Source organism: Lolium rigidum, chromosome 6, assembly GCF_022539505.1.
Source record: "Lolium rigidum isolate FL_2022 chromosome 6, APGP_CSIRO_Lrig_0.1, whole genome shotgun sequence".
NCBI lineage: Eukaryota > Viridiplantae > Streptophyta > Magnoliopsida > Poales > Poaceae > Lolium > Lolium rigidum.
In genome coordinates this window covers 318,443,150-318,466,770 of record NC_061513.1, presented here as the reverse complement: position 1 = coordinate 318,466,770, position 23,621 = coordinate 318,443,150, and the positions used below count along the sequence as shown (strand labels likewise).

Below are 23,621 nucleotides of genomic sequence, written 5' to 3'. Positions count from 1 at the left end.
CTACAAGAGCACCTCAATGCCGGAGTTAACAAGCTCCACAACATTCGATATTCATATTTAAATAACCTTAGAGTGCATGATAGATCAACACAACTATACCAAGTACTAACATAGCATGCACACTGTCACCATCATACTATGAAAGGAGGAATAGATCACATCAATACCATCATAGTAATAGTTAACTTCATAATCTACAAGAGATCACAATCATAGCATATACCAAGTACTTCATGATGCACACACTGTCAACATTACATCATGGAGGAGGAATAGACTACTTTAATAACATCACTAGAGTAGCACATAGATGATATTCAACTAGATCACAAAGAGAGAGAGATGAACCACATAGCTACAGCGGAGCCCTCAGCCCCGGGGGTGAATTACTCCCTCCTCATCATGGAGACAGCGATGGCGGTGAAGATGGCGGTGGAGACGGCGGTGGACATGACTCCGGGGGCAATTCCCCGTCCCGGCAGGGTGCCGGAACAGAGACTTCTGTCCCCCGAATTGGAGTTTCGCGATGGCGGCGGCTCTGGAAGGTTTTCTCGGGTTTCGTCAATCGGTGTCGATGTTTTAGGTCAGGAGGCTTTAAATAGGCGAAGAGGCGGAGTCGGAGGGGCCACGGGGCCTCCTCACACTAGGGGGCGCGCCCCCCCTGGGCCGCGCCGCCGCCACGTGTGGGCCCCCAGGGCCCCCCTCTGGCCCCCCTTTGACTTTCTGGAAGCTCCCGGGAAATATAAGATGTTGGGCGTTGATTTCGTCCGATTCCGAGAATATTTCCTTTGTAGGATTTCTGAAACCAAAAACAGCGAAAAACAACAGAATCGACACTTCGGCATCTCGTCAATAGGTTAGTTCCGGAAAACGCATAAAAATGATATAAAGTGTGAACAAAACATGTAGGTATTGTCATAAAACAAGCATGGAACATAGAAATTATAGATACGTTGGAGACGTATCAGCATCCCCAAGCTTAGTTCCTACTCGTCCTCGAGTAGGTAAACGATAACAAAGATAATTTCTGAAGTGACATGCTACCAACATGATCTTAATAATACTATTGTAAAGCATATAAGATGAATGCAGAGATTCAAAGCAATGGTAAAAGTAATGAGTAAACAACTGAATCATATAGCAAAGACTTTTCATGAATAGTACTTTCGAGACAAGCATCAATAAGTCCTGCATAAGAGTTAACTCATAAAGCAATAAATTCAAAGTAAAGGCATTGAAGCAACACAAAGGAAGATTTAGTTTCAGCGGTTGCTTTCAACTTGTAACATGTATACCTCATGGATATTGTCAACATAAAGTAATATAATACGTTCAATATGCAAGTATGTAGGAATCAATGCACAGTTAACACAAGTGTTTGCTTCTAAGATAGAAAGAAGTAGGTGAACTAACTCAACATAAAAGTAGAAGAATGGCCCTACGCAGAGGGAAGCAGGGATAAATCATGTGCTGGAGCTTTTCAAGTTTTAAAATCATATAGAGAGCATAAAAGTAAAATTTTGAGAGGTGTTTGTTATTGTCAACGAATGGTAGTGGGTACTCTAACCCCCTTGCCAATCAGACTTTCAAAGAGCGGCTCCCATGAAGGACGTTATCTCTACCAGCAAGGTAGATCACCCCTCTTCTCTTTTGTTTACACATGTACTTTAGTTTTTATTTATGGATGACACTCCTCCCAACCTTTTCTTTCACAAGCCATGGCTAACCGAATCCTCGGGTGCCTTCCAACAATCTCATACCATGGAGGAGTGTCTATTTGCAAAATTAAGTTGCTTACTGATGAATCAGAGCAAAACATGTGAAGAGAATTATTAATGAAAGTTAATTAATTGGGGGCTGGGAACCCCGCGCCAGCTCTTTTTGCAAAATTATTGGATAAGCGGATGAAGCCACTAGTCCACTGGTGAAAGTTGCCCAACAAGATTGAAAGATAAAACACCACATACTTCCTCATGAGCTATAAAACATTGACACAAATTAAGAAGCATTTTGAATTGTTTAAAGGTAGCACACGAAGTATTTACTTAGAATGGCAGAAAATACCATGTAGTAGGTAGGTATGGTGAACACAAATGGCATAGTGTTTGGCTCAAGGATTTTGGATGCATGAGAAGTATTTCCTCTCGATACAAGCTTTAGGCTAGCAAGGTTGTTTGAAGCAAACACAAGTATGAACTAGTGCAGCAAGACTTACATAAGAACATATTGCAAGCATTATAAGACTCTACACTGTCTTCCCTGTTGTTCAAACACCTTTACCAGAAAATATCTAGACTTCGAGAGACCAATTATGCAAACCAAATTTTAACAAGCTCTACAGTATTTCTTCACTAATAGGTGCAAAGTATATGATGCAAGAGCTTAAACATGAGCACAACAATTGCCAAGTATCAAGTTATTCAAGACATTGTACCAATTACCACATGTAGCATTTTCTGTTTCCAACCAAATAACAATTAACGAAGCAGTTTCAACCTTCGCCATGAACATTAAGAGTAAAGCTAAGAACACATGTGTCCATATGAACCAGCGGAGCGTGTATCTCTCCCACACAAGCATTTATTCAGAGAATGAAAATAACAAAAACGAAAAATAAAAACACACAGACGCTCCAAGTAAAGTACATAAGATGTGACCGAATAAAAATATAGTTTCAAGAGAAGTGACCTGATAAGTTGTTGATGAAGAAGGGGATGCCTTGGGCATCCCCAAGCTTAGATGCTTGAGTCTTCTTGAAATATGCAGGGATGAACCACCGGGGCATCCTCAAGCTTAGAGCTTTCACTCTTCTTGATCATATTGTATCATCCTCCTCTCTTGATCCTTGAAAACTTCCTCCACACCAAACTCAAAACAACTCATTAGAGGGTTAGTGCATAATCAAAAATTCACATGTTCAGAGGTGACACAATCATTCTTAACACTTCTGGATATTGCACAAAGCTACTGGAGGTTAATGGAACAAAGAAATCCATCCAACATAGCAAAAGAGGCAATGTGAAATAAAAGGCAGAATCTGTCAAAACAGAACAGTCCGTAAAGACGAATTTTTTAGATGCACCAGACTTGCTCAAATGAAAATTCTCAAATTGAATGAAAGTTGCGTACATATCTAAGGATCACTCGCGTAAATTGGCAGAATTTTCTGAGTTACCTACAGAGAATTCAACCCAAATTCGTGACAGCAAGAAATCTGTTTCTGCGCAGTAATCCAAATCTAGTATGAACCTTACTATCAAAGACTTTACTTGGCACAACAATGCAATAAAATAAAGATAAGGAGAGGTTTCTACAATAGTAACAACTTCCAAGACACAAATATAAAACAAAGTACTGTAGTAAAATAAACACATGGGTTATCTCCCAAGAAGTTCTTTCTTTATAGCCATTAAGATGGGCTCAGCAGTTTTAATGATGCACTCGCAAGAAATAGTATTTGAAGCAAAAGAGAGCATCAAGAAGCAAATTCAAAACACATTTAAGTCTAACCCACTTCCTATGCAAAGGAATCTTGTACACAAATGAATTCATGAAGAACAAAGTGACAAGCATAGGAAGATAAAACAGGAGTAACTTCAAGATTCTCAACATAAAGAGGGGAAACTTAATATTATTAAGATGCATATAACCATATTTTCCTCTCTCATAATAACTTTCAGTAGCATCATCGATGAAATCCACAATATACCCATCACTTAAAACATTTTTATCATGGTTCCTATGCATAGAAGTATCATTAATTTTGGCATAAGAAGAGTTCTTCTTGCTAATAGTATTTGGAGCAAGATTATTATCAAGAATTTGAACATGGTAAACAAGTTGCATATTAAGGGAATTGTTTTTGGCAATCCAATCATAACTATGACAAGTTTCATAAGGATAGTTATAACCTATATCATAGCATTCTTTATAATAATCATCAAAGGTCGGAGGCATAGTGTCATCATAAGAAATAGAATAGTTATCTTTCATAGTAGGTTCATCTGTGACCATACCATCATTGTTGCAAGAAGGAGATGTATCAAACATGTAATGATCAGTAGCAAAAGGATTTTCAAACACCTCATCCCCAAGCTTAGAGCTTTCTATATCATTATGGGAGGAAGCATGGATAGTACTGATACTATGGCAATTATTAACATCATCATTTTCAGAATTAGTTTCCCAGAGATTTGCAATATCAAAAGTAGTGTGCTCTTTCAAATCGTGATCACTAATGTAGGTAAAGGGCATAGGAAGATCATTGTATTCAGATTCATTATCATAATAATCATCAGGAGCAACATACTTACGGTTACCTATCGTTATCTCATATACGCGGGGATATGCTGTTACCTCTTTCTTTTTATTCCCCATTCTTCTTCTTCTTCGTTCCCTTCTTCTTCTTATTCTCTTCCTTCTCCTCGTTCCCTTCTTTAGGAGGAAGAGGCTTGAAGGGAGGCTTGTCCACATAACCTGATTTACTTTCAGAAACAATAAAAGAAACTTGGGAGGATTCCTCCTTTTCATTAATAAGTTCAAAACACACAGCGGTCCTATCATATTTTGGCAAGGTGTCATCTTCTAAAATATTTTGTATGTAAGTGTTTGTATGGCTATTATCAATGCAATAAGAAAAACACCCATGCAGGACATCATCAATATCAAGATCACTCATATGTAACAAAGAGATTTTTCTTGATAGCTCTTCACACCACAAAAATAAAGTAAGTTCATCATGCTGATTAGGAGTAATTTCATCATTACAATACAAATTTGCAGCACTCATGGGGTTCAAATTATCATTGGAGGAGCATTGAAAATTAAAATGACCCACTTTATGACAAAGTTCACAAATAAAAGAATAACTAGCACAGACTTTTTTACCAAGATCATCTAGAGCCCTAGACCACTTCCTAGTTTTTTCATTCATATGGTGGATACAATATTCATCTTCGATTTGATTAATTCCACAGGGTCTATGCATTCCACAAAAATTAACATGCTTATAAGAAATAGTATTTTCAGAAATTTGGGCATGTTTATTGCAATCATTAATAACAATTTCATTTTTCATGCAAGCCTCTTTAAAAGGTTCATGATACTTATCAAAATTCTTCCTAGGCAATTCAAAATGAGAGGCAAAAGCTTTATAAATATTTGCAGCAACTTGAGAGTCAAGACCATAAGTAGCACTCATATTTCGAAATTTATCAGTACCCATAAAAGTTTCAATGCATTCATAATCGTAATTTATACCTGACTCTTTACCTTTGTCGTTCTCCCAATCTTCAGTATTCTCCTGAATCCGATCAAGAAGGTCCCATATAGTTTCAACCTCCTTGCTTGTGAAAGATCCCTCCAAACAGGCATCTAGATAGTCCTTGTGATGTCCTGAAAGCCTCGCATAAAAATTGTTAATAATAACATTACGGGGGAGCTCATGAATGGGACATTTGAGCATTAGTGACTTCAATCTCCCCCATGCTTGAGAAATACTCTCTCCATCACGAGGATAAAAGTTATAAATGTAATTTCTATCAATATGCACTTCATGAGGAGGATAAAATTTAGAATAAAAGAGAGATATAATTTCCTCCCAACCAAGAGAATGACTATTCTTCAGCAATTTATACCAATGCGCCGCTTTACCAGACAGCGAAATAGAGAATAGCTTCTTCCTCACTTCATCCATAGAGATACCTGCACACTTGAATAACCCGCATAATTCATGCAAAAACATTAAATGATCTCCAGGGTGGACAGTTCCATCCCCTTCATAGGGGTTATCCCTAACACGTTCAATAATTTTCGTGGGTATCTTGAAAGGAATACTTTCAGTAGGTGGATTTAAAATATCACAAGCATCATTAGAGTTATCGCATAAAGTATTATCAGAGCAAAATATTTCTTCCAAAGCTGAGGAGCAAAAAAGATTATTTTTATATAAACTAGCTTCCCCAAGCTTAGACTTCTCCATAGCATTAGCAGTGATTGCGTTCATAATAATAACATTGCTACTAGCATGCAAATGCGGTTCCATAGGTTCTTTAATTTTCGCATCACACAATTCATGTCTTAACTTAGGAAATAGAATAAGAAGCTCATTGTTGTCCATTGTGCCTAACTAGTGTAAACAAGAAACAAAAAGATGCAATTGCAGGATCTAAAGGAAATAGCTTCGAGCACTTACAACGACGCCGGAAAATAGCTTAGTAGCCGAGATCCGGAGTGTGAGTACCTTTTACCTTTCCTCCCCGGCAACGGCGCCAGAAAATAGCTTGATGTCTACGCTCGCTTCTATTCTTGTAGACAGTGTTGGGCCTCCAAGAGCGAGAGGTTTGTAGGACAGCGAGCAAGTTTCCCTTAAGTGGATCACCCATGGTTTATCGAACTCGGGGAGGAAGAGGTCAAAGATATCCCTCTCAAGCAACCCTCGCGATCACAATGCAAGAAGTCTCTTGTGTCCCCAACACACCCAATACACTTGTCAGATGTATAGGTGCACTAGTTCGGCGAAGAGATAGTGAGATGCAAATGATATGGATGAATATGAGTAGCAATAGCAATCTGAATGAAATATGGCAGCGAGTAAACATGCAACGGAACGATGAAACAAACGGAGATTCGATGTTTGGAAACAAGGCCTAGGGATCCTACTTTCACTAGTGGACACTCTCAATATTGATCACATAATAAAACCACTCTACACTCTCTTGTTGGATGATGAACACCGCTATTTGTGTAGGGCTACAAGAGCACCTCAATGCCGGAGTTAACAAGCTCCACAACATTCGATATTCATATTTAAATAACCTTAGAGTGCATGATAGATCAACACAACTATACCAAGTACTAACATAGCATGCACACTCGTCACCATCATACTATGAAAGGAGGAATAGATCACATCAATACCATCATAGTAATAGTTAACTTCATAATCTACAAGAGATCACAATCATAGCATATACCAAGTACTTCATGATGCACACACTGCCAACATTACATCATGGAGGAGGAATAGACTACTTTAATAACATCACTAGAGTAGCACATAGATGATATTCAACTAGATCACAAAGAGAGAGAGATGAACCACATAGCTACAGCGGAGCCCTCAGCCTCGGGGGTGAATTACTCCCTCCTCATCATGGAGACAGCGATGGCGGTGAAGATGGCGGTGGAGACGGCGGTGGAGATGACTCCGGGGGCAATTCCCCGTCCCGGCAGGGTGCCGGAACAGAGACTTCTGTCCCCCGAATTGGAGTTTCATGATGGCGGCGGCTCTGGAAGGTTTTCTCGGGTTTCGTCAATCGGTGTCGATGTTTTAGGTCAGGAGGCTTTAAATAGGCGAAGAGGCGGAGTCCGAGGGGCCACGGGGCCTCCTCACACTAGGGGGGCGCCCCCCTGGGCCGCGCCGCCGCCACGTGTGGGGCCCCAGGGCCCCCCTCTGGTCCCCCTTTGACTTTCTGGAAGCTCCCGGGAAATATAAGATGTTGGGCGTTGATTTCGTCCGATTCCGAAAATATTTCCTTTGTAGGATTTCTGAAACCAAAAACAGCAGAAAACAGCAACTGGCACTTCGGCATCTCGTCAATAGGTTAGTTCCGGAAAACGCATAAAAATGATATAAAGTGTGAACAAAACATGTAGGTATTGTCATAAAACAAGCATGGAACATCAGAAATTATAGATACGTTGGAAACGTATCAGTCGACACCGGCAAGGCGCGGGCACTAACGTCATCACGAGAACGAGCCTCTGCGCCGAGTCGTAATCGAGGTAACCGCCGACGCCGCTGCTGCCACGCCACTAGAGCTTTGCCCGGCGGCACCCAGGGCAGCGGTGGCGGGAGGGTAGGCCGAGGAGGGGCGGGAGGTTAGGGAAGGGCTGAGGCCGCCCGGCGCGGCGCCGCGCCGCGCGGATGCGTGAGCCTGTCAGAAGTGTCTCTCTTTGCCATGAAACCCGTCGCTAGGTATTGGGTTTGCTTGTGCGAATTTATGGTAGGGTAAGAAGCTTCCATGTCGAATGGCATATGGGCCTAGTTTCAGACAAGGTTGTTGTCAATTTATATATACTAGCAAGCTTTGGCGCGGCGGCACGCCGCGCCCCGTGGTGACACTCTTTTGATAATCCTTTAAAAATACTGTAAGCATTTAAATTTGTCAGTATGTTCTAAATGACACAAATATTTATGAAATATTGTGCTTTTTTATAGGTTTGTACAATTGCTCCTCCCAAATCGTAAGTGGCTTTTTTATATTTCACAAGAATAACATGTATGCGTACATGCAGAACAAAATTTTGTGAATGTGGTGTCTAACTAACTCTATACAATAAATATGAGAAATTTATAATTAGGCTGGAAAGATCCAAACAGAGTATATTTGTGTGCTTATGGAATCCTTCGGGAGCTACCGAGCTGCAGGTTTGAAATTCTTGGTGTGGATTCAATAAAATCCAACCTTTTCTCAGAGATTGTTTACCTATATCATCTTTGTTTCTCTAATTTTTCCATTTCATGTCAGATCAGTCATTCTCCCCCTTTTTACTGGCTGCACTCCTCTAATCAAGTATGGAGCAGACTTGTGCGCGAATGCATGTTGACAGTTTGTGTAGACACTGCAAAAGCACCTATTTAGTAGCAGGGATTGAGAGGATCGAATCGATGGATGTCAATCAAATCGTGTTTATACATTTCAAAAAAGTTGATCGATCAGAACTCCTGGAGATGTGCATCCCTATTTGTGCTCTAAATAGGTGAAAACATTGGCATGATAAAGACATGTATTTTAGAAAGTTTAAAAGACACAAGTATCACATAGACGGACAACATAATCTCAATAAGCAAAATTGATGATACGTAAAAAGAGCTAAGTGTCAAATTTTGCATATAGAAGGTCGAAGTAACGGAATATAAAATATGTATAGAACTCTAAATTGCAAGTTGTGTGAGCATACCTGAAGTTATAACCGGAATAGGAAAAGGTGAGCATTATTACAAATGTTCAACAAATCAAGAACTATTTGGTACACCAAATTTCTGAGCTTTGTAGTTGTGCACCGTTTCCACCCCGCGAGTATTTTTAACCCTCTTCCTTTGATGTCACTCTTGATACAACAATGTAGAATTGTCCATAACTCATGTAATACTATGAGGCCTGCTATGTAAATTATAAGCAGGAAATATCTTCTCCTTTGCAATTTACAAAACATCTAACTTGTTTATGCAAATATCATCCCTTTACTGAAAAATTTGAACAAATAATTCTATGTAAAATAGGAAGCCATAGTATATGTCTTTCAGTGAGTCTAAACCTAACAACCTACATGAATCCATATCGATTAAAATCATCCAAGTATCAAGAATTTTATCTTGCATACTTATCCCACCCGCAAATATTTAGTACGACAAAAGCACCTGACCCAAAGTAATGTTCATGCAAAATTGCATCAGTTAGTCAAGCCAAAAATAGCGTCTTTAATTATCCAAACAAAAAACAGCAGTTTGCAAGCCCCCAATGGCTTGGAAGCCAAACTAAATGGGATGTATGATTTTTTCTTAATAACAGAAGTATAGGTGTAAGTGTGTATGGACAAATGAAAGTAGTGAAAAGGCAGTTCTTATTCTTCTCTCAAAACTATCAAGAAAACAAAATAGAAAAATACTTGAAGCGCAAAATCAGTTTATGCCTAGGTGAATTACCCTCCTTTGAGGGTCCATATCCACTTCCAGATTTTTTTTCTTTTTGATGGTAAAACAGTATACGAATTGCTTACTGCGGCAGCTGATACTACAGACCATTTATGTAATAACTTCCATATGAAAAGGGAAGCCAACATATTTTAAATATTACTGTACATACAGTGAAATCGGAGGAAAATTACTTCCACCATCTCCAGGCAAACGGATATTGAAAGAACAAATGATCTTTTGTCTCAATTTTGAGTTGGTTGCACAATGCACATCTATAATCTTCCAAAAATAAATTATGTGCTACAACAGGGCTCTTGTAAGGTTTTTGGGTCCAGTATGGGGACTGGCTGATGGAATTTTTTGGTAGTCATAAGTATCTGTGGGTTTGTACTAACAATGTATATATCATTCGGCCAGTAGCTTTATTTGCTATTCTCTAATAATACATGTCTGAAATGCACATGAAAGGTGTGGACACAACATACATGAAGTGTATATCATATTAAACGATGGAGATGCTAAAAACTAAGGAGAGAGTGGAGTGCATTACGGAGGTGGAGAAGTCTTCATTATGATCTACTGCTTGGCGCTACAGTTTGCGTCATCAGATGAAAGGATAATGATGTATTCCTTGTTCTTCCTTGAGGACTGTGGGCGTGGAGGGTGGCTTGGTTTCTTTGTGAAGGATCTTGTTGAGCCATTGCCGGATGCACGGATGGGTCTTGGTTCAAGGAGACAATTAATGGTTCCTTATTGGCGGTGTATATGAAGGTGTTATATCCCTTGTTGTGCCGGTACCTTGTAGGCTCCTTGATGGGGTACGTGCTATTTTCTTTGGTGTGTACTATTCTAGATCAGGTTATGCACACTCTTTTTCTTCTTCTCGGTAGGATATGCCATGGGTAGGCACGAATGGCTCCTCCCTATCGGAATCTGCTTGTTGTTCATTCCTCGGGCAGGAGAGAATAGCATGGGTTTTCGGGGAAAGCTTAATGTTTACAGAGAAAGAGAAAAACTTATCTTATCTAAATCTCAAAAGTTAGCTGTATATTTTGATTATCAGTTTGAAAGTATCATACTACTCCGATGTTAACAATAGAACTACAGTGTTTGCATATTAATTAGTACCATTGAGTTATATATAGGAAACAAAGGAGAACAGGCTTCAGGGGAAAAGTGACCGTGGTCTTCTGAATTTTACTAAATTGATCAATTCTTGTTTTGAACAGTACATAAAAAAATAAAATCTAGAGAAGCTAAGCAATAGCCAATTATATATGAAAAACATAGCTTACTACCAAAGGAACCAAGCAGAACAGTAAGAGATACCATGGAAACAAATTCGCAAAACAAAAAGATAATATGGAAACAAAAGAAGTGCAAGCTGTTCTCCAATACACATATTGATTATGTTCCAAGTTCGAACCATGCAAAAGAAAGCGAATTACAGAAGGATCTGTCATCTGCAGATACCCTGAAGTTCGGTACCGGAGAAATGTCTTGGTCCTGCAATCAGTAGCACCTCTCTACTTATTAGCGCTGGACGATCCTGTGTTTAAAATTCCAGTTTTGCCTATGATTCTGTGTTTAAAAACCACTAATTCAGTAATTGGTCCCATCTGATGATATGCTAAAACTGAAACATAATTCCAGTTAAAACAGCTCCATAGCATTTATAGACATAACACATGATCTCAAAAGGCCCCAATACAAAATACTGGCAGCACTTGTACTCCAGAGCTAGTTATCTTAAAGCCTAATGCCATGAGGAACTCCACCGCTAGAATGAGCAGGAAACTGGATGTTTTCAGCAGGAGAAAAAACCAGTGATAAACAGCGTAGATCAACTGAGTGTTCAAGGTACATATAACAAAAATCCAACAATATGTCAAGGGTGGACAGCCACAGAAAAGATCTTGCATGTGAACGAACGATGTTGTTCTGCATCTAACTTCTGATGGAGCCATATTTCTGAGATCAACTTTATCATACTGTATCTCCTCTAGGATCAATCTATTGCGAAGTAATCTTCCAGTACCGATAGTTCTGTGGACATATTAAAGGATGCTAGAGAATAGCCATTTCTGCCAAACATGAGGGAAAGTTCTTGCAATAGCTGAACATGCAAATACTCTGTAGAAATTATCCAATGGTATTCAGGCCACTTCCTGAACCAAATCTTGTGCAGAACTTGGGCCAACATACCGGGAAGAAGTCCCAACCGTCGGTAATGAAGGCCTAACACCAACCGGAGAACCAGACCTGGACGAAGGCACAATGGGCACAGGTGGAAAAAGAGAAACTGCGGGCTGCAGTAACATCCTGGAGGCCATGATGATGCTGCGGAACCGAAGAAGGCGAGGAAGGAGTACGGCCTCGCTGACGGCCGGTACCACGCACACTCGTAGGGTACCTACAGGGAAAAAGACCAGGCATCATAAGGAGACAATGAATGCACGGCGCGATAAATACAATCGCATATGTAGTTAGATTATTTAATGTCTACAACTTCATAAACATGCAGTGCTCAAGACAAAATGATTAATATATCGCAGCCAAACTATAAGAAGATGACAACAGACTGCATACCTTTGTATGGTTATGAGAGTTAACATTGTAGATAGTGTAATCCGGAAATGCAAGCTTCGGTACTGTACTTGCTGCCGCAATAGTATGAAGCAAAATTAACTGATGCAGGCAATGACAAAAGAAAAATGGATGCTCAACCTTTACAGACTAACATGTGTGCAGCATAAGGAGAGACCACCAGAGAACCCTGAAGACAAAAGTTTAAGTTGTCAAACAAGAGAAGATCATGTCCCCATACCATGATGTAGCAAGATGAAACCACACTGCTAATTAGTAATTGAGCAATAGTATAGTTCAAAGACTAAAGGTGTGTGCAATAGTAAACTCATTTCTTCTATACCTAACATCAAATTTCGATACTATTTAGTTAGTCCATACATGTATCGACCTAAACAACCAAAATATTCTGAAGTTGCAGTGTATGGTCAGAGCAGTTATGGATATAATTTTTTTTAGACTGACAGATTAAGTTGGATGCAGTGGAGCTTCCCAAAATAAAAACTGTGCAGCACCCAGAACTATATTGCTTGAGACCTAATTAGTTGAAGTACCATAATGCACATTTCCAATCCAATCTGCTCATAGCAGGTTTGCGTTGTGAACTAATCGAGTCATCAGTCGCATACCACGCGTTTATAGTCACTCCTATCCCCCTAATCAACAACTGGTTTGAAGATGTGATCAATTGAGAAAAATGGGCGAAAATTTCCTCTGTTGGCACGGTAGTTAAATATAACCTTATAGAGCATCAAACGGATCTAGACAGAGAAGAATATGTGTGAAGCAAAATATCCACAGCCCCAAGTATTACAAACATATAATCTGTATCATCTATTGGTAAACATAAACTACCCTTCTTATTTATAAACAAAGCTAAACTTGATTTAATCGAACAAGATTAATGTATGGCCAATTGACCATGAAGGATTGGGCTAACATCTAAGATAACAAATGTACCTGCAAAGGCATGTAGTTGAAGTGGAAGTGTGATGAAGGAAACTTCTTGCAGGTTTAATACTTGCAGGGACTGGTATAAACGCAAATGATGGAAGAAATAGGAGATAATTGTCCCTCATGGATATAAGGGGATCAACAAGATCATGTGCTAAACCGCTACCCATGATATCAGTGAATAAATCCGTGGTTTCGTCCTTTCTTTCTTCCTTTTGTCACCGTTACCCATGACCCATCTTCTTATTGAGGCCTGAAACACAGAGATGCCACAGACCACCACAACCATCGAATCCATTTAGGCACCAGCGCCCTGCAAGACGGAGAGATCAAGAGCATGGAGAAAAAAAACCATCTAGAAGAGCGACAAAAAATTAAGTGGCATACCCGAGGGGTGTTTCTCGTCAGGAACGCCTCCTCCTAAAAATATCACAGGAACACCCAAATCAGTGGAGTCCATCCTCCTGAAGCTGCACCTCAAGCTCCTCCTCGGGCCTGCGATTTCTTAGCCTGTAGAGGGAGGGAGGGAGGGAGAGAGAGCAGTCGGCCATTTACATCGTAGCTGCTCTTCACGGCCCGACAGAGTCGACGGAGCCCATGTGCAACACTCCCCGCATCGCGCCTCCTCCTCGAGCTCGTCGGCGGCTGTATGGCGGAGTAGACGGCGGCCTGGAACCACCCTCCCCACGATGCGCCCGCTGCTGCTCGTCGGAGCCGTCCTGGCAAAGCCTCCCGCGACGGGCCTCGTCGCGCTCGTCGACAGCGGCCTGGCGGAGCCTCCCGCAACACGGCGCGCCTCCTCGCGCCCATCGGACGCGCCCTGGCGGAACCCCTTGCGACGCGCTTGTCGGCGGCGACCCGGCGGAGCCTCCCGCGGCACGCTCAACCTCCCACGATGCGCCTCCTCCCTACTGCTGCTCCGAGGACCTAACCACACCGCAGAAGGGTTTGTGTGGGCAGGAGAATCTGCTGGGCAGGGGGAGATGGGTGGAGGTATAGCCGACCATGGCGCCTGGAACTCCATGGGAGTCTTCTAGAGGGTCAAAGCGGTGCGGCAGTAACAAAACGAACAGTAGCCAGAGAAAGGAATATGCTACACTCACCCAGATCTAAAATTTAAAGCATCACCATGTGAACCACCAGATTGTAACAAATCAGATGAAAATTGCAAGACGCCTCAAAAGTTGCACCCCAAACAATAACAGACCAGATGAAAACACGTGTCAACAGGACAGGGGCACGAAAACTAAACCCAAAATTATGACAAAAATGAAGTCAGTTCCCAAATAATATAGTAGTTATTATACGAGAAGACAGCCTCAACTGCACTTTTGAATTTTGTGGCAGGTGAAACTAAAATTGTGGCATCGAATTTTCTGGCGGAAGAAACTAGAATTGTCGTATCGGTATCGATTTTTTCGCACACTACATATATGGTACTCCGCCAGAAAATTCGATGCCAACTTTCGAGAAGTGTCTTTGTTCCCAAGCTCTGGTGATCTCTGTATTGTAAAATTTTAGATAATATATACTAGTTTTTTTCAAATATGAAAAAATGGAGATATTCTATAATTTCTTTTTGCAAGCATGCAAAATCGCAATGAGAAATTCTTTAAATGATGGGTTACATAAAAAATGATAAAATCTCATAGATTTCTGCATTGGAAAGTATGCATACTCAAATACAATTTTTTCCCATTTTTGTGTAGCTTCGAATACAAAGTATTTGAACCTAATATTTTACAGTTCCTGGGATACATACATATATTCCCATTTCTTTGGAAACTTGAAACTATGTTGGAACCACAAATAAAAAAAAATTATGAAACACAACACTAACGTAAACGTTCATAAATACACTCATACAATCATTTGTATAGACGTACGCACACACTATGCCGCTATGAGCACTTCCTCTCACAGACCGAGTTCAAGACTAATAATCCGACGAGTCCTCGAGATTGATTATAGATGGAGCCACAAATCTCCGCTCCTTTTCTTTGCATTAAAAAATTAATGATGTAAACTATTGATCGATGGATACGTAAACCCTCCCTGATTAGGACAGGACGGAAAACTCAGAAATTTCATATGCCAATCTGAGCAACATTTTAGATCGTTATTATAGACGGGCCAAACGAGCTGAGTTTATGACTCGTTAAGCTTGTCTTGTGTATATGTAATCAGCAGTTATATATACTAATAGGAACAGAAGTGGCAATGGTACATGTATGGTATTCGTGCTCTACCACTTCCAACTCTGAGAGTACGTAGGGAAGAGAAAACCATGTGCCACCGCGTCTCCCACCGGAAACCACCCGAGCCGGGCCCGTGCAACCAGTGTGCGCCGCAGCTAAGCTAGCCCGGACTCGCGCTGATGCATCTACTAGCTCTTCTTTTGCCTTCGCTCCCAAGGAAAGGAACAACCGGCGTCAACTTGCTCCGCGCGTGGGGTGCGTCCGTCCAGAGACGTGATGGCGGAACTCGACGAGCCGACATAGTACGTCCCAGCCTCCGAGGGGCGGTGCACCAGGTCAGAGTCAGACCCAGGCAGCCAACTGCATGCGCCGCGGCTAAAGATAATCGACTCGTCACCCGTCGCGTGGCACTCTGCCCACCATAACATTTCATTTTTCTTTTCAACAAAGATGCATGCCGTTGGTGGATAAAGGTTAGTACGCTTTGAACAAGGAATCCACAGCTGTTCCGTTGGCTGAGGTCCACTTGCAAACATGGAGGCTCAGCCTCATCGAGACATGCAAGATGCTAGGGCTACATTATGTTATACTCCAGAGATTCCATGAACCTGAGTTCTACTCAGAGGAGTATATAACTAAATCCTCTAACAGCAGAGCAATGTAAGAATTGGTACTAGCATGGAACACCTGTATTTCACTGAAACGAGGCATAATCGCCCATCAGCGTCGGCATAGGCTACTGCTACGACCACTGACCACATAGAGGAAACATATTTGAGAAGGGCATATATAATAAAAAAATCATATGGTATTCCGTATATAAGAGTTCTAATAAAAATATAATTTGTTGTTTCACATGCGTGGAGATTATTTCTACGAACTTGTAAAATTTTCTTTAAAACATGTTGTATTTCCAGGTGGAAAAAAATGCAGCCCTAAGTAGGCATTACTAATTTATTTTGGTCTTCACATTTGTGTTTCTTCTAGGCCATTGATATGTTTCTCATGAATTATCGGAACATAATTTAGACAATATAAGGTGGAAACATACTAGAAACTACATGAGAAATAGACCACACCTCTCGAGCAAATGCCCAATACAAAATAGAAGTTTATTGGGTCATCATGGTGGCAGAAGACACAATTTTGTGTTTCTCCTCGCCAATTACGCTTATGTTGTGTTTGGTTGCATGGAATTGGCCTCTGAATTGGCTTCTCAGAATTGAAAACCCGAATTCTGCTGTTTGGTTGTCTTTGGTATTCATCCGTGGTATTGTAGTCCAATTCCGAGCCCACCCCCGCGCGGGGCAAACTTACCCCTTGGTCGATTCAGAGGTCTAGACCTCTGTATTCGCTCGGAATTGAACGGTGCTCCGTCCCAGCTCGCATCCGTTCGTTCCCGAAGAAAAAGTACGAGCTTGGAGCTCGCCCCGGCGGCGCCGCGCAGGTAAGCTCCACCGCCCTGGCTCTCCTCCTCCGGCCGCCTTCGTCCTCCCGCCTTCTTCTGCCCCCTCCGCCCCTCTTCCCCAGCCTCCCCTTCCCCCTGGCTGCCGCTGCCCCGCCAGCGTGGCCCGACCGCGGCGTCCGCCGCCGAAGCGCCGGAGTTGACCTCGCCCCCCGAGCTCCGTCGCCGCCGCCTCCTCCCCCCGAGCTCCGCCGCCGCCTCCTCGCCCCCGAGCTCTGCCGCCGCTGGCTCCTCGCCCCCGAGCTCTGCCGCCGCTGGCTCCTCGCCCCCGAGCTCCGCCGCCGCCTCCTCCTCGCCCCCGAGCTCCGCCGCCACCTCCTCCTCGCCCCCGAGCTCCGCCGCCGCCTCCTATGAATCGGTGCCCCCTCCGTTGCTCGCCGGATGCGGCCGGCGAGGCCCTCCGATTCCGCTCCTAGCTCCGCCAACCTCCCGTAGGCCATCCCTCCGGTTCCTTCCAAGCAAATAAAAAGGAAAGAAATAAAAGGAGAAAAGAAAAAGGAAATAAGAAAAAGATTATTATGTGAAAGTTAAAAAAACAATTCAATTCCACACAATGTGCATCCAAACAGGATTTAGAATTCCATTGCTCTTTTGATTATACAGATGAATACTATGCGCATCCAAACAACAATTATGGTATTCCATTGAATTGGTTGATTTGGTATTCCATTGCCAATTCAATTCGGAGCTCAATTCAGTGCATCCAAACACAGCATTAGCCTTTTCAAGAGTACACCACGTCGAAGCTACCAAAGAAAGATTTTTTTATGACCAAAGATTAGATCTTAATCTTCATAGGGCATTCATCTTCCAGAATTTGTAACTATTCATGTGAGTGTTAGTATGAAGTGGATCAACGTAGTGAGACTTTATAGAGGATTTTCCATTCTGGATTGCATCTAAACTCATCTACACCTTCAACATATTCTAGTCGAGCCAACAAATTAATGGTTTCACACTACAAATCAAGGACCGATTAGATCAATTCTGAAGGTAACATTTGCAGGAGAGACACCTAGATATTGGTGAATATGGCATATTTGTTCCTTACAATTTGAACAACTCCAATCAAATATCAAGTGCCCTCCTAGAACCTGACCTAGGGCCCATCCTTAATGAAAAAGTTCCAAGCCATAAAAAGAATTGTTTCACCTTCATTAAGCCTGCCCAAAAGTGTGAACGTCCATGCTTACATTAAACCTGTGAGATCACCTTAAGAAACAAGATAGATGGACGGTATCTACTTGAACCACTAGCACCTCTTTGATTCGCTGGATTCCGAAGATGTGGGAGCAGAAAAAAATGCATGACTGGATAATATCTAGTGATACCACAACTTACATGATACCATGATACCACTTCATAAAATTTAAATTGTAATTGTCAAAAAATTCGAAACAAATTTTTGGTTGTTGACAAGATGTGTGTTTACATTCTTTAGATTTTTCACAGCCAAATTTAAAATACACCAAGAGAAACAAAAAAGACAAATGCTATGTGAATAGTGGCATTTTGTGTTTTTGTCTTTATGTGACACTATTCATGCTTGATTTCACATTTTTGTTTCTCTTAGGGTATTTTGAATTTGGTTATGAAAGTTACAAGGCATGCAGACACGCATCTTGTGAAAACCCCAAAAATTGGTTTTAAATTTTTTGACATTTAAAATTTAAATTTGAAGAGTGGTATCATGGTATCAAATAAGGTGTGGTATCACTAGATATGTTCTCAACTGTGATATCCTGTCCATTCCGGCACTACATGATTTTGGATTGATCGAAACTTGTTTGTTTTTGTTATGGGCAAGCAAAGAGTTCTTACAAATGCTTTGAGTGGATGTTATATTTTCTATGAAAATATAGTGCAAATGATTTATTTTTTCCTATGGGTTACTATCTACGAATCAAACATCCATCATAGGACCGAAAATTGACAAAATGGCACACGCACACTTTTGGCTTTGAAAAAATGACACATGACGATTAGCTCACTGACATGTGAGGTTGGCTACCAGGCTACCGACTAACAAAGTGTGTTAAAAAGCGTGAGTCAATTTGTCAAATTTTCTATGAAAATTTAGTGGATGTTATATTATCTATGAAAATTTAGTGCAAGTGTTTCATTTTTTTTCTATGGGTTACAATCTACGAATGAAACATCCTATCGTAGAGTAATTTTGAAGGATTTGAAAGCTCCATAAAATTTATGAAAATCCTTTGAATCAAATGTTACAAGGCAAAATTTACTTTTTGATGCAAAGTTGGTTTTTCATAGTCTATCTGCCTTATAATTAAATAAAATATCACAGACTTTGTACCCCTGTACCTGATAGGACCGAACATTGACAAAATGGCACACGCACACTTTTGGCTTTGAAAAAAATGACACACGACGATTAGCTCAGTGATATGTGAGGTTGGCTACCGACTAACAAAGTGTGTTATTTATGCGAAAGGATAAAAAAGTGTGAGTCACTCTGTCGAATTTTCTTACCTACACTACACTCTTAGTAAAGTGTTAATTTTTGTGACGTCTACCTCTCCAAATGTAGAAAGCCACCTTGGCGTATCCTCCGTCCTGCCACTTTTAAAACCGACCGCCCCTCTCGTTCACTCCAGCCTTCACCTACCTCGCTACACCGCCTGTACACCCAGCCAGCGACCGAGAGAGGCAGCCACTTGGATCGCCATGACCGCCACCTCGCGACCACAGCTCGCCGCTCACGCCAACGCCAACGGCACCCTGGCCCCGCCCACCAACGGCGCCGAGACCTTCGCCAAGTTCTTCGAGTGCTGGATCTTGCAGCAGTCCCGCGACCTGGACGCGCTCCGTGCCGCGGCGGCGGCCGGTCCCGAAGACGACGCCGGCCTCCGGCGCCTGGTCGACCGGGTCCTCGGCCACTACGAGCACTACTACCGCGCCAAGTCCGCGGCCGCCTCCGACGACGTGCTCCCCATGTTCGCCCCCTCCTGGATCTCCGCCACCGAGACCCTCTACCTGTGGTGCGGCGGCTGGCGCCCCACCGCCGCGCTCCAGCTGCTCTACTCCAAGTCCGGCGCGCAGCTCGAGGCCCAGCTCCCGGCCTTCCTCGACGGCGGTGACCTCCACGACGGCGACCTCGGCGGCCTCTCCGCCGACCAGCTCCAGGCCGCGGACCAGCTCCAGCGCCGCACCATCCGGAGCGAACGGGAGATCGACGAGGCCGCCGCCAGCGCGCAGGTAACCAATTGGTCAGTTAACTATTCGTTGGCCGTGGAGCTAAGCCTCGAGCAATGTGCAAACACAGGAGTCGCTGGCCACGGTGAAGATGGTGGAGCTCTCCGCAGGCGGCGGCGCGGCGGAGGAGGGGATGGAGCGGGAGATGGATGCGAAGGCGGAGGGGATGAGGCGGGTGCTGGAGATGGCGGACGGGCTCAGGATGGACACGCTGCGCGCCGTCGTGGCGCTGCTCCGCCCGCCGCAGGCCGTGCACTTCCTCGTCGCCGCCGCCGAGCTCCACCTCTCCGTGCACGACTTCGGTCGCCGCAAGGACGAGGCCAAGTGAGCCTGCGGCGGCGCGTGCCCGCTCGATTGATCTGTGCCCGTCGGCGCCCGCGCGATTGCTCTGTGCTCGTCTTGTGGTCAACGCGAGCTGGCGCGATAAGCATTGACCGCGCCGCTCTCCCGTCTGGTTTCGTGTAATCTGTGTAATGTGTTCTGCACTTCTGCCTCATTGTCAATCTGTCGCGAGGCTACCACGTGGCAGAAAGTGGTCAGACCAGCGTGATTTTAGCTAATATTGTACACTAATATTTTCCAACCTATATTTGTAAGGATTTGTTAGTTCTGAGCTGAACTAAGTTTATGCTCGTGAAATCCTACGCGGTTTGATTCTATAAGGCCAATTCCAATAGTGCAGCCGGTGCTGGCTATAAGGCAAGGTCAGCTATAGTTAGCTTATAGCTAATTTGTATAATAGTTGGCTTTAACGATTTATAACTTTATGTGTAAAAGGCTCACCACACATACTCACAAAGTGAGCACGTGCAAGCATGGGTCTTGCATGAGAGCCCATCTTTCTTCTCTCTCTCCACTTCTCTCTCATCCACCTAAGCAAAACAACACTATTTTAATTCTTATAGCGTGCTGAGTTAGCCTTTTTGTACTTGCTCTCATCATTTTGTGCATATAAGTTGCAAGTTATAACCTTCATTTCAAAATTTAAGGTTTATATTTTTTTAACAATCAAACCAAGTGAAGTTTGACAAAACTTTCACAAAAATCTACTAACAAATATTACCTCCATCCCAAGGCCGGCCTATATTTTTTTAAAAAGTCAAACGAAGTAAAGTTTCACCAAACTTTTAGAATAATTTATGAACAAATATGATATTTTGTAGGTACCATATGAAAATATATTTCATTATCTATCTAATGATATTGATTTTGTACTTTTCATGTTAATGATTTTTGATAAAAACTTAGTCAAACTTAACATAGTTTAACTTTCTGGAAAAAATATAGGTCTTAAGCCTTATGATGGAGGTAGTATGATATTGTATAGACATCGTATGAAAATATATTTCATTATCTTTTTAATGATATTAATTACCATCTATTAGTTAACATCTTTCAAAATCCAGTTTGTAAATTTGTTACCCTGAGATCCTCACAACGGTAGGCGACCATCAATCTATATTGTAGGTCACACGTCCACATGGGTCCATGATAGTTACCGCATAGTGGATGTGGCTCCCAGTCTGCTGAGGCGGCCCAATCAGAGGACCAGTGATGTGTGCATGCTAGACGGGCCACCATAAGCGCATAATAATTTCACGAATAAATGACATTCGCACGCTAGACGGGCCACTATAGGCCGATTAATTTACTCAGCGTGTCTTGTTTCAACCTAAATAAACCGGCCTTGCGCCTTTAGTCATCCAATCTGGTCTAAAGACACTTCAACGCGTGGCTGATAGGTGGGATACCTAGTGAATCCAGTAGGTCCCACGTCTAGATGTGGGCCTAACGGGAATGCCACCTAGGACCCACGTAGACCTGACATGCCCACCAAGCTCTGACATGCAAGGCCCACCAAGCTCTGGCATGTCGGGTCCACCAAGTTCTGACTTGCGAGGCCCACCAAGCTCTGATATGTGGGGTGATACGTCTCCGACGTATCGATAATTTCTTATGTTCCATGCCACATTATTGATGATATCTACATGTTTTATGCATACTTTATGTCATATTTATGCATTTTCCGGCACTAACCTATTAACGAGATGCCGAAGAGCCGATTCTTGTTTTCTGCTTGTTTTTGGTTTCGTAAATCCTACAAAGGAAATATTCTCGGAATTGGACGAAATCAACGCCCAGGGTCCTATTTTGCCACGAAGCTTCCAGAAGATCGAAGAGAAGACGAAGTGGGGCCACGGGGCGCCGCCACACTAGGGCGGCGTGGCCCAGGGGGGGCCCGCGCGGCCCTAGCGTGTGGGGCCCCCGTGACCCCTCCGACTCCGCCCTTCCGCCTACTTAAAGCATCCGTCGCGAAACCCCCGATGCACCGAGAGCCACGATACCGAAAACCTTGCGAGACGCCGCCGCCGCCAATCCCATCTCGGGGATTCAGGAGATCGCCTCCGGCACCCTCGCCGGAGAGGGGAATCATCTCCCGGAGGACTCTTCACCGCCATGGTCGCCTCCGGAGTGATGAGTGAGTAGTTCACCCCTGGACTATGGGTCCATAGCAGTAGCTAGATGGTTGTCTTCTCCTTATGTGCTTCATTGTTGGATCTTGTGAGCTGCCTAACATGATCAAGATCATCTATCTGTAATGCTATATGGTGTGTTTGTCGGGATCCGATGGATAGAGAATACTATGTTATGTTGATTATCAATCTATTACCTATGTGTTGTTTATGATCTTGCATGCTCTCCATTATTAGTACGAGGCTCGGCCAAGTTTTTACTCTTAACTCCAAGAGGGAGTATTTATGCTCGATAGTGGGTTCATGCCTCCATTAAATGCGGGATAGTGACAGAAAAGTTCTAAGGTTGTGGATGTGCTTGTTGCCACTAGAGATAAAACATTGATGCTATGTCCGAGGATGTAGTTATTGATTACATTACGCACCATACTTAATGCAATTGTCCGTTGTTTGCAACTTAATACCTGGAAGGGGTTCGGATGATAACCTCGAAGGTGGACTTTTTAGGCATAGATGCATGCTGGATAGCGGTCTATGTACTTTGTCGTAATGCCCAATTAAATCTCACTATACTTATCATATCATGTATGTGCATTGTCATGCCCTCTCTATTTGTCAATTGCCCGATGTAATTTGTTCACCCAGCATGCTATTTATCTTATGGGAGAGACACCTCTAGTGAACTGTGGACCCCGATCCTATTCTTTTACATTAAATACAATCTACTGCAATACTTGTTCTACTGTTTTCACGCAAACAATCATCATCCACACTATACATCTAATCCTTTGTTACGGCAAGCCGGTGAGATTGACAACCTCACTCGTTTCGTTGGGGTAAAGTACTTTGGTTGTGTTGTGCGGGTTCCACGTTGGCGCCGGAATCCCTGGTGTTGCGCCGCACTACATCTCGCCGCCATCAACCTTCAACGTGCTTCTTGGCTCCTCCTGGTTCGATAAACCTTGGTTTCTTTCCGAGGGAAAACTTGCTGCTTGTGTGCAACATACCTTCCTCTTGGGGTTCCCAAC

General features: G+C 42.8%; 2 protein-coding genes across 3 annotated transcripts; one reads left to right on the top strand and one right to left on the bottom strand.

The window, feature by feature from the left end:
- Positions 1-11,085: 11,085 nt before the first annotated feature.
- Positions 11,086-13,935, bottom strand: LOC124667531. Of its 2 annotated transcripts, none has more exons than XM_047204801.1 (5): positions 13,628-13,935; positions 13,247-13,553; positions 12,442-12,476; positions 12,290-12,360; positions 11,086-12,113 (listed from the first exon to the last, which is right to left on the bottom strand). In XM_047204801.1, exons 2-5 carry the CDS (start codon positions 13,408-13,410, stop codon positions 11,709-11,711), a joined length of 675 nt encoding a protein of 224 aa, XP_047060757.1. In that variant the 5' UTR covers positions 13,411-13,553; positions 13,628-13,935; the 3' UTR covers positions 11,086-11,708. The 2 variants fall into 2 exon arrangements, with proteins under 2 accessions (XP_047060757.1, XP_047060758.1); XM_047204802.1 differs by having other exon boundaries at positions 12,290-12,351.
- Positions 13,936-19,591: 5,656 nt separating this feature from the next.
- On the top strand, positions 19,592-20,447 carry LOC124664664 (protein DOG1-like 2). The gene is made up of 2 exons (XM_047202129.1): positions 19,592-20,122; positions 20,190-20,447. The coding sequence occupies exons 1-2, from the start codon at positions 19,592-19,594 to the stop codon at positions 20,445-20,447; spliced, it is 789 nt and encodes a 262-aa protein (XP_047058085.1).
- The last annotated feature ends 3,174 nt before the right edge of the window (positions 20,448-23,621 follow it).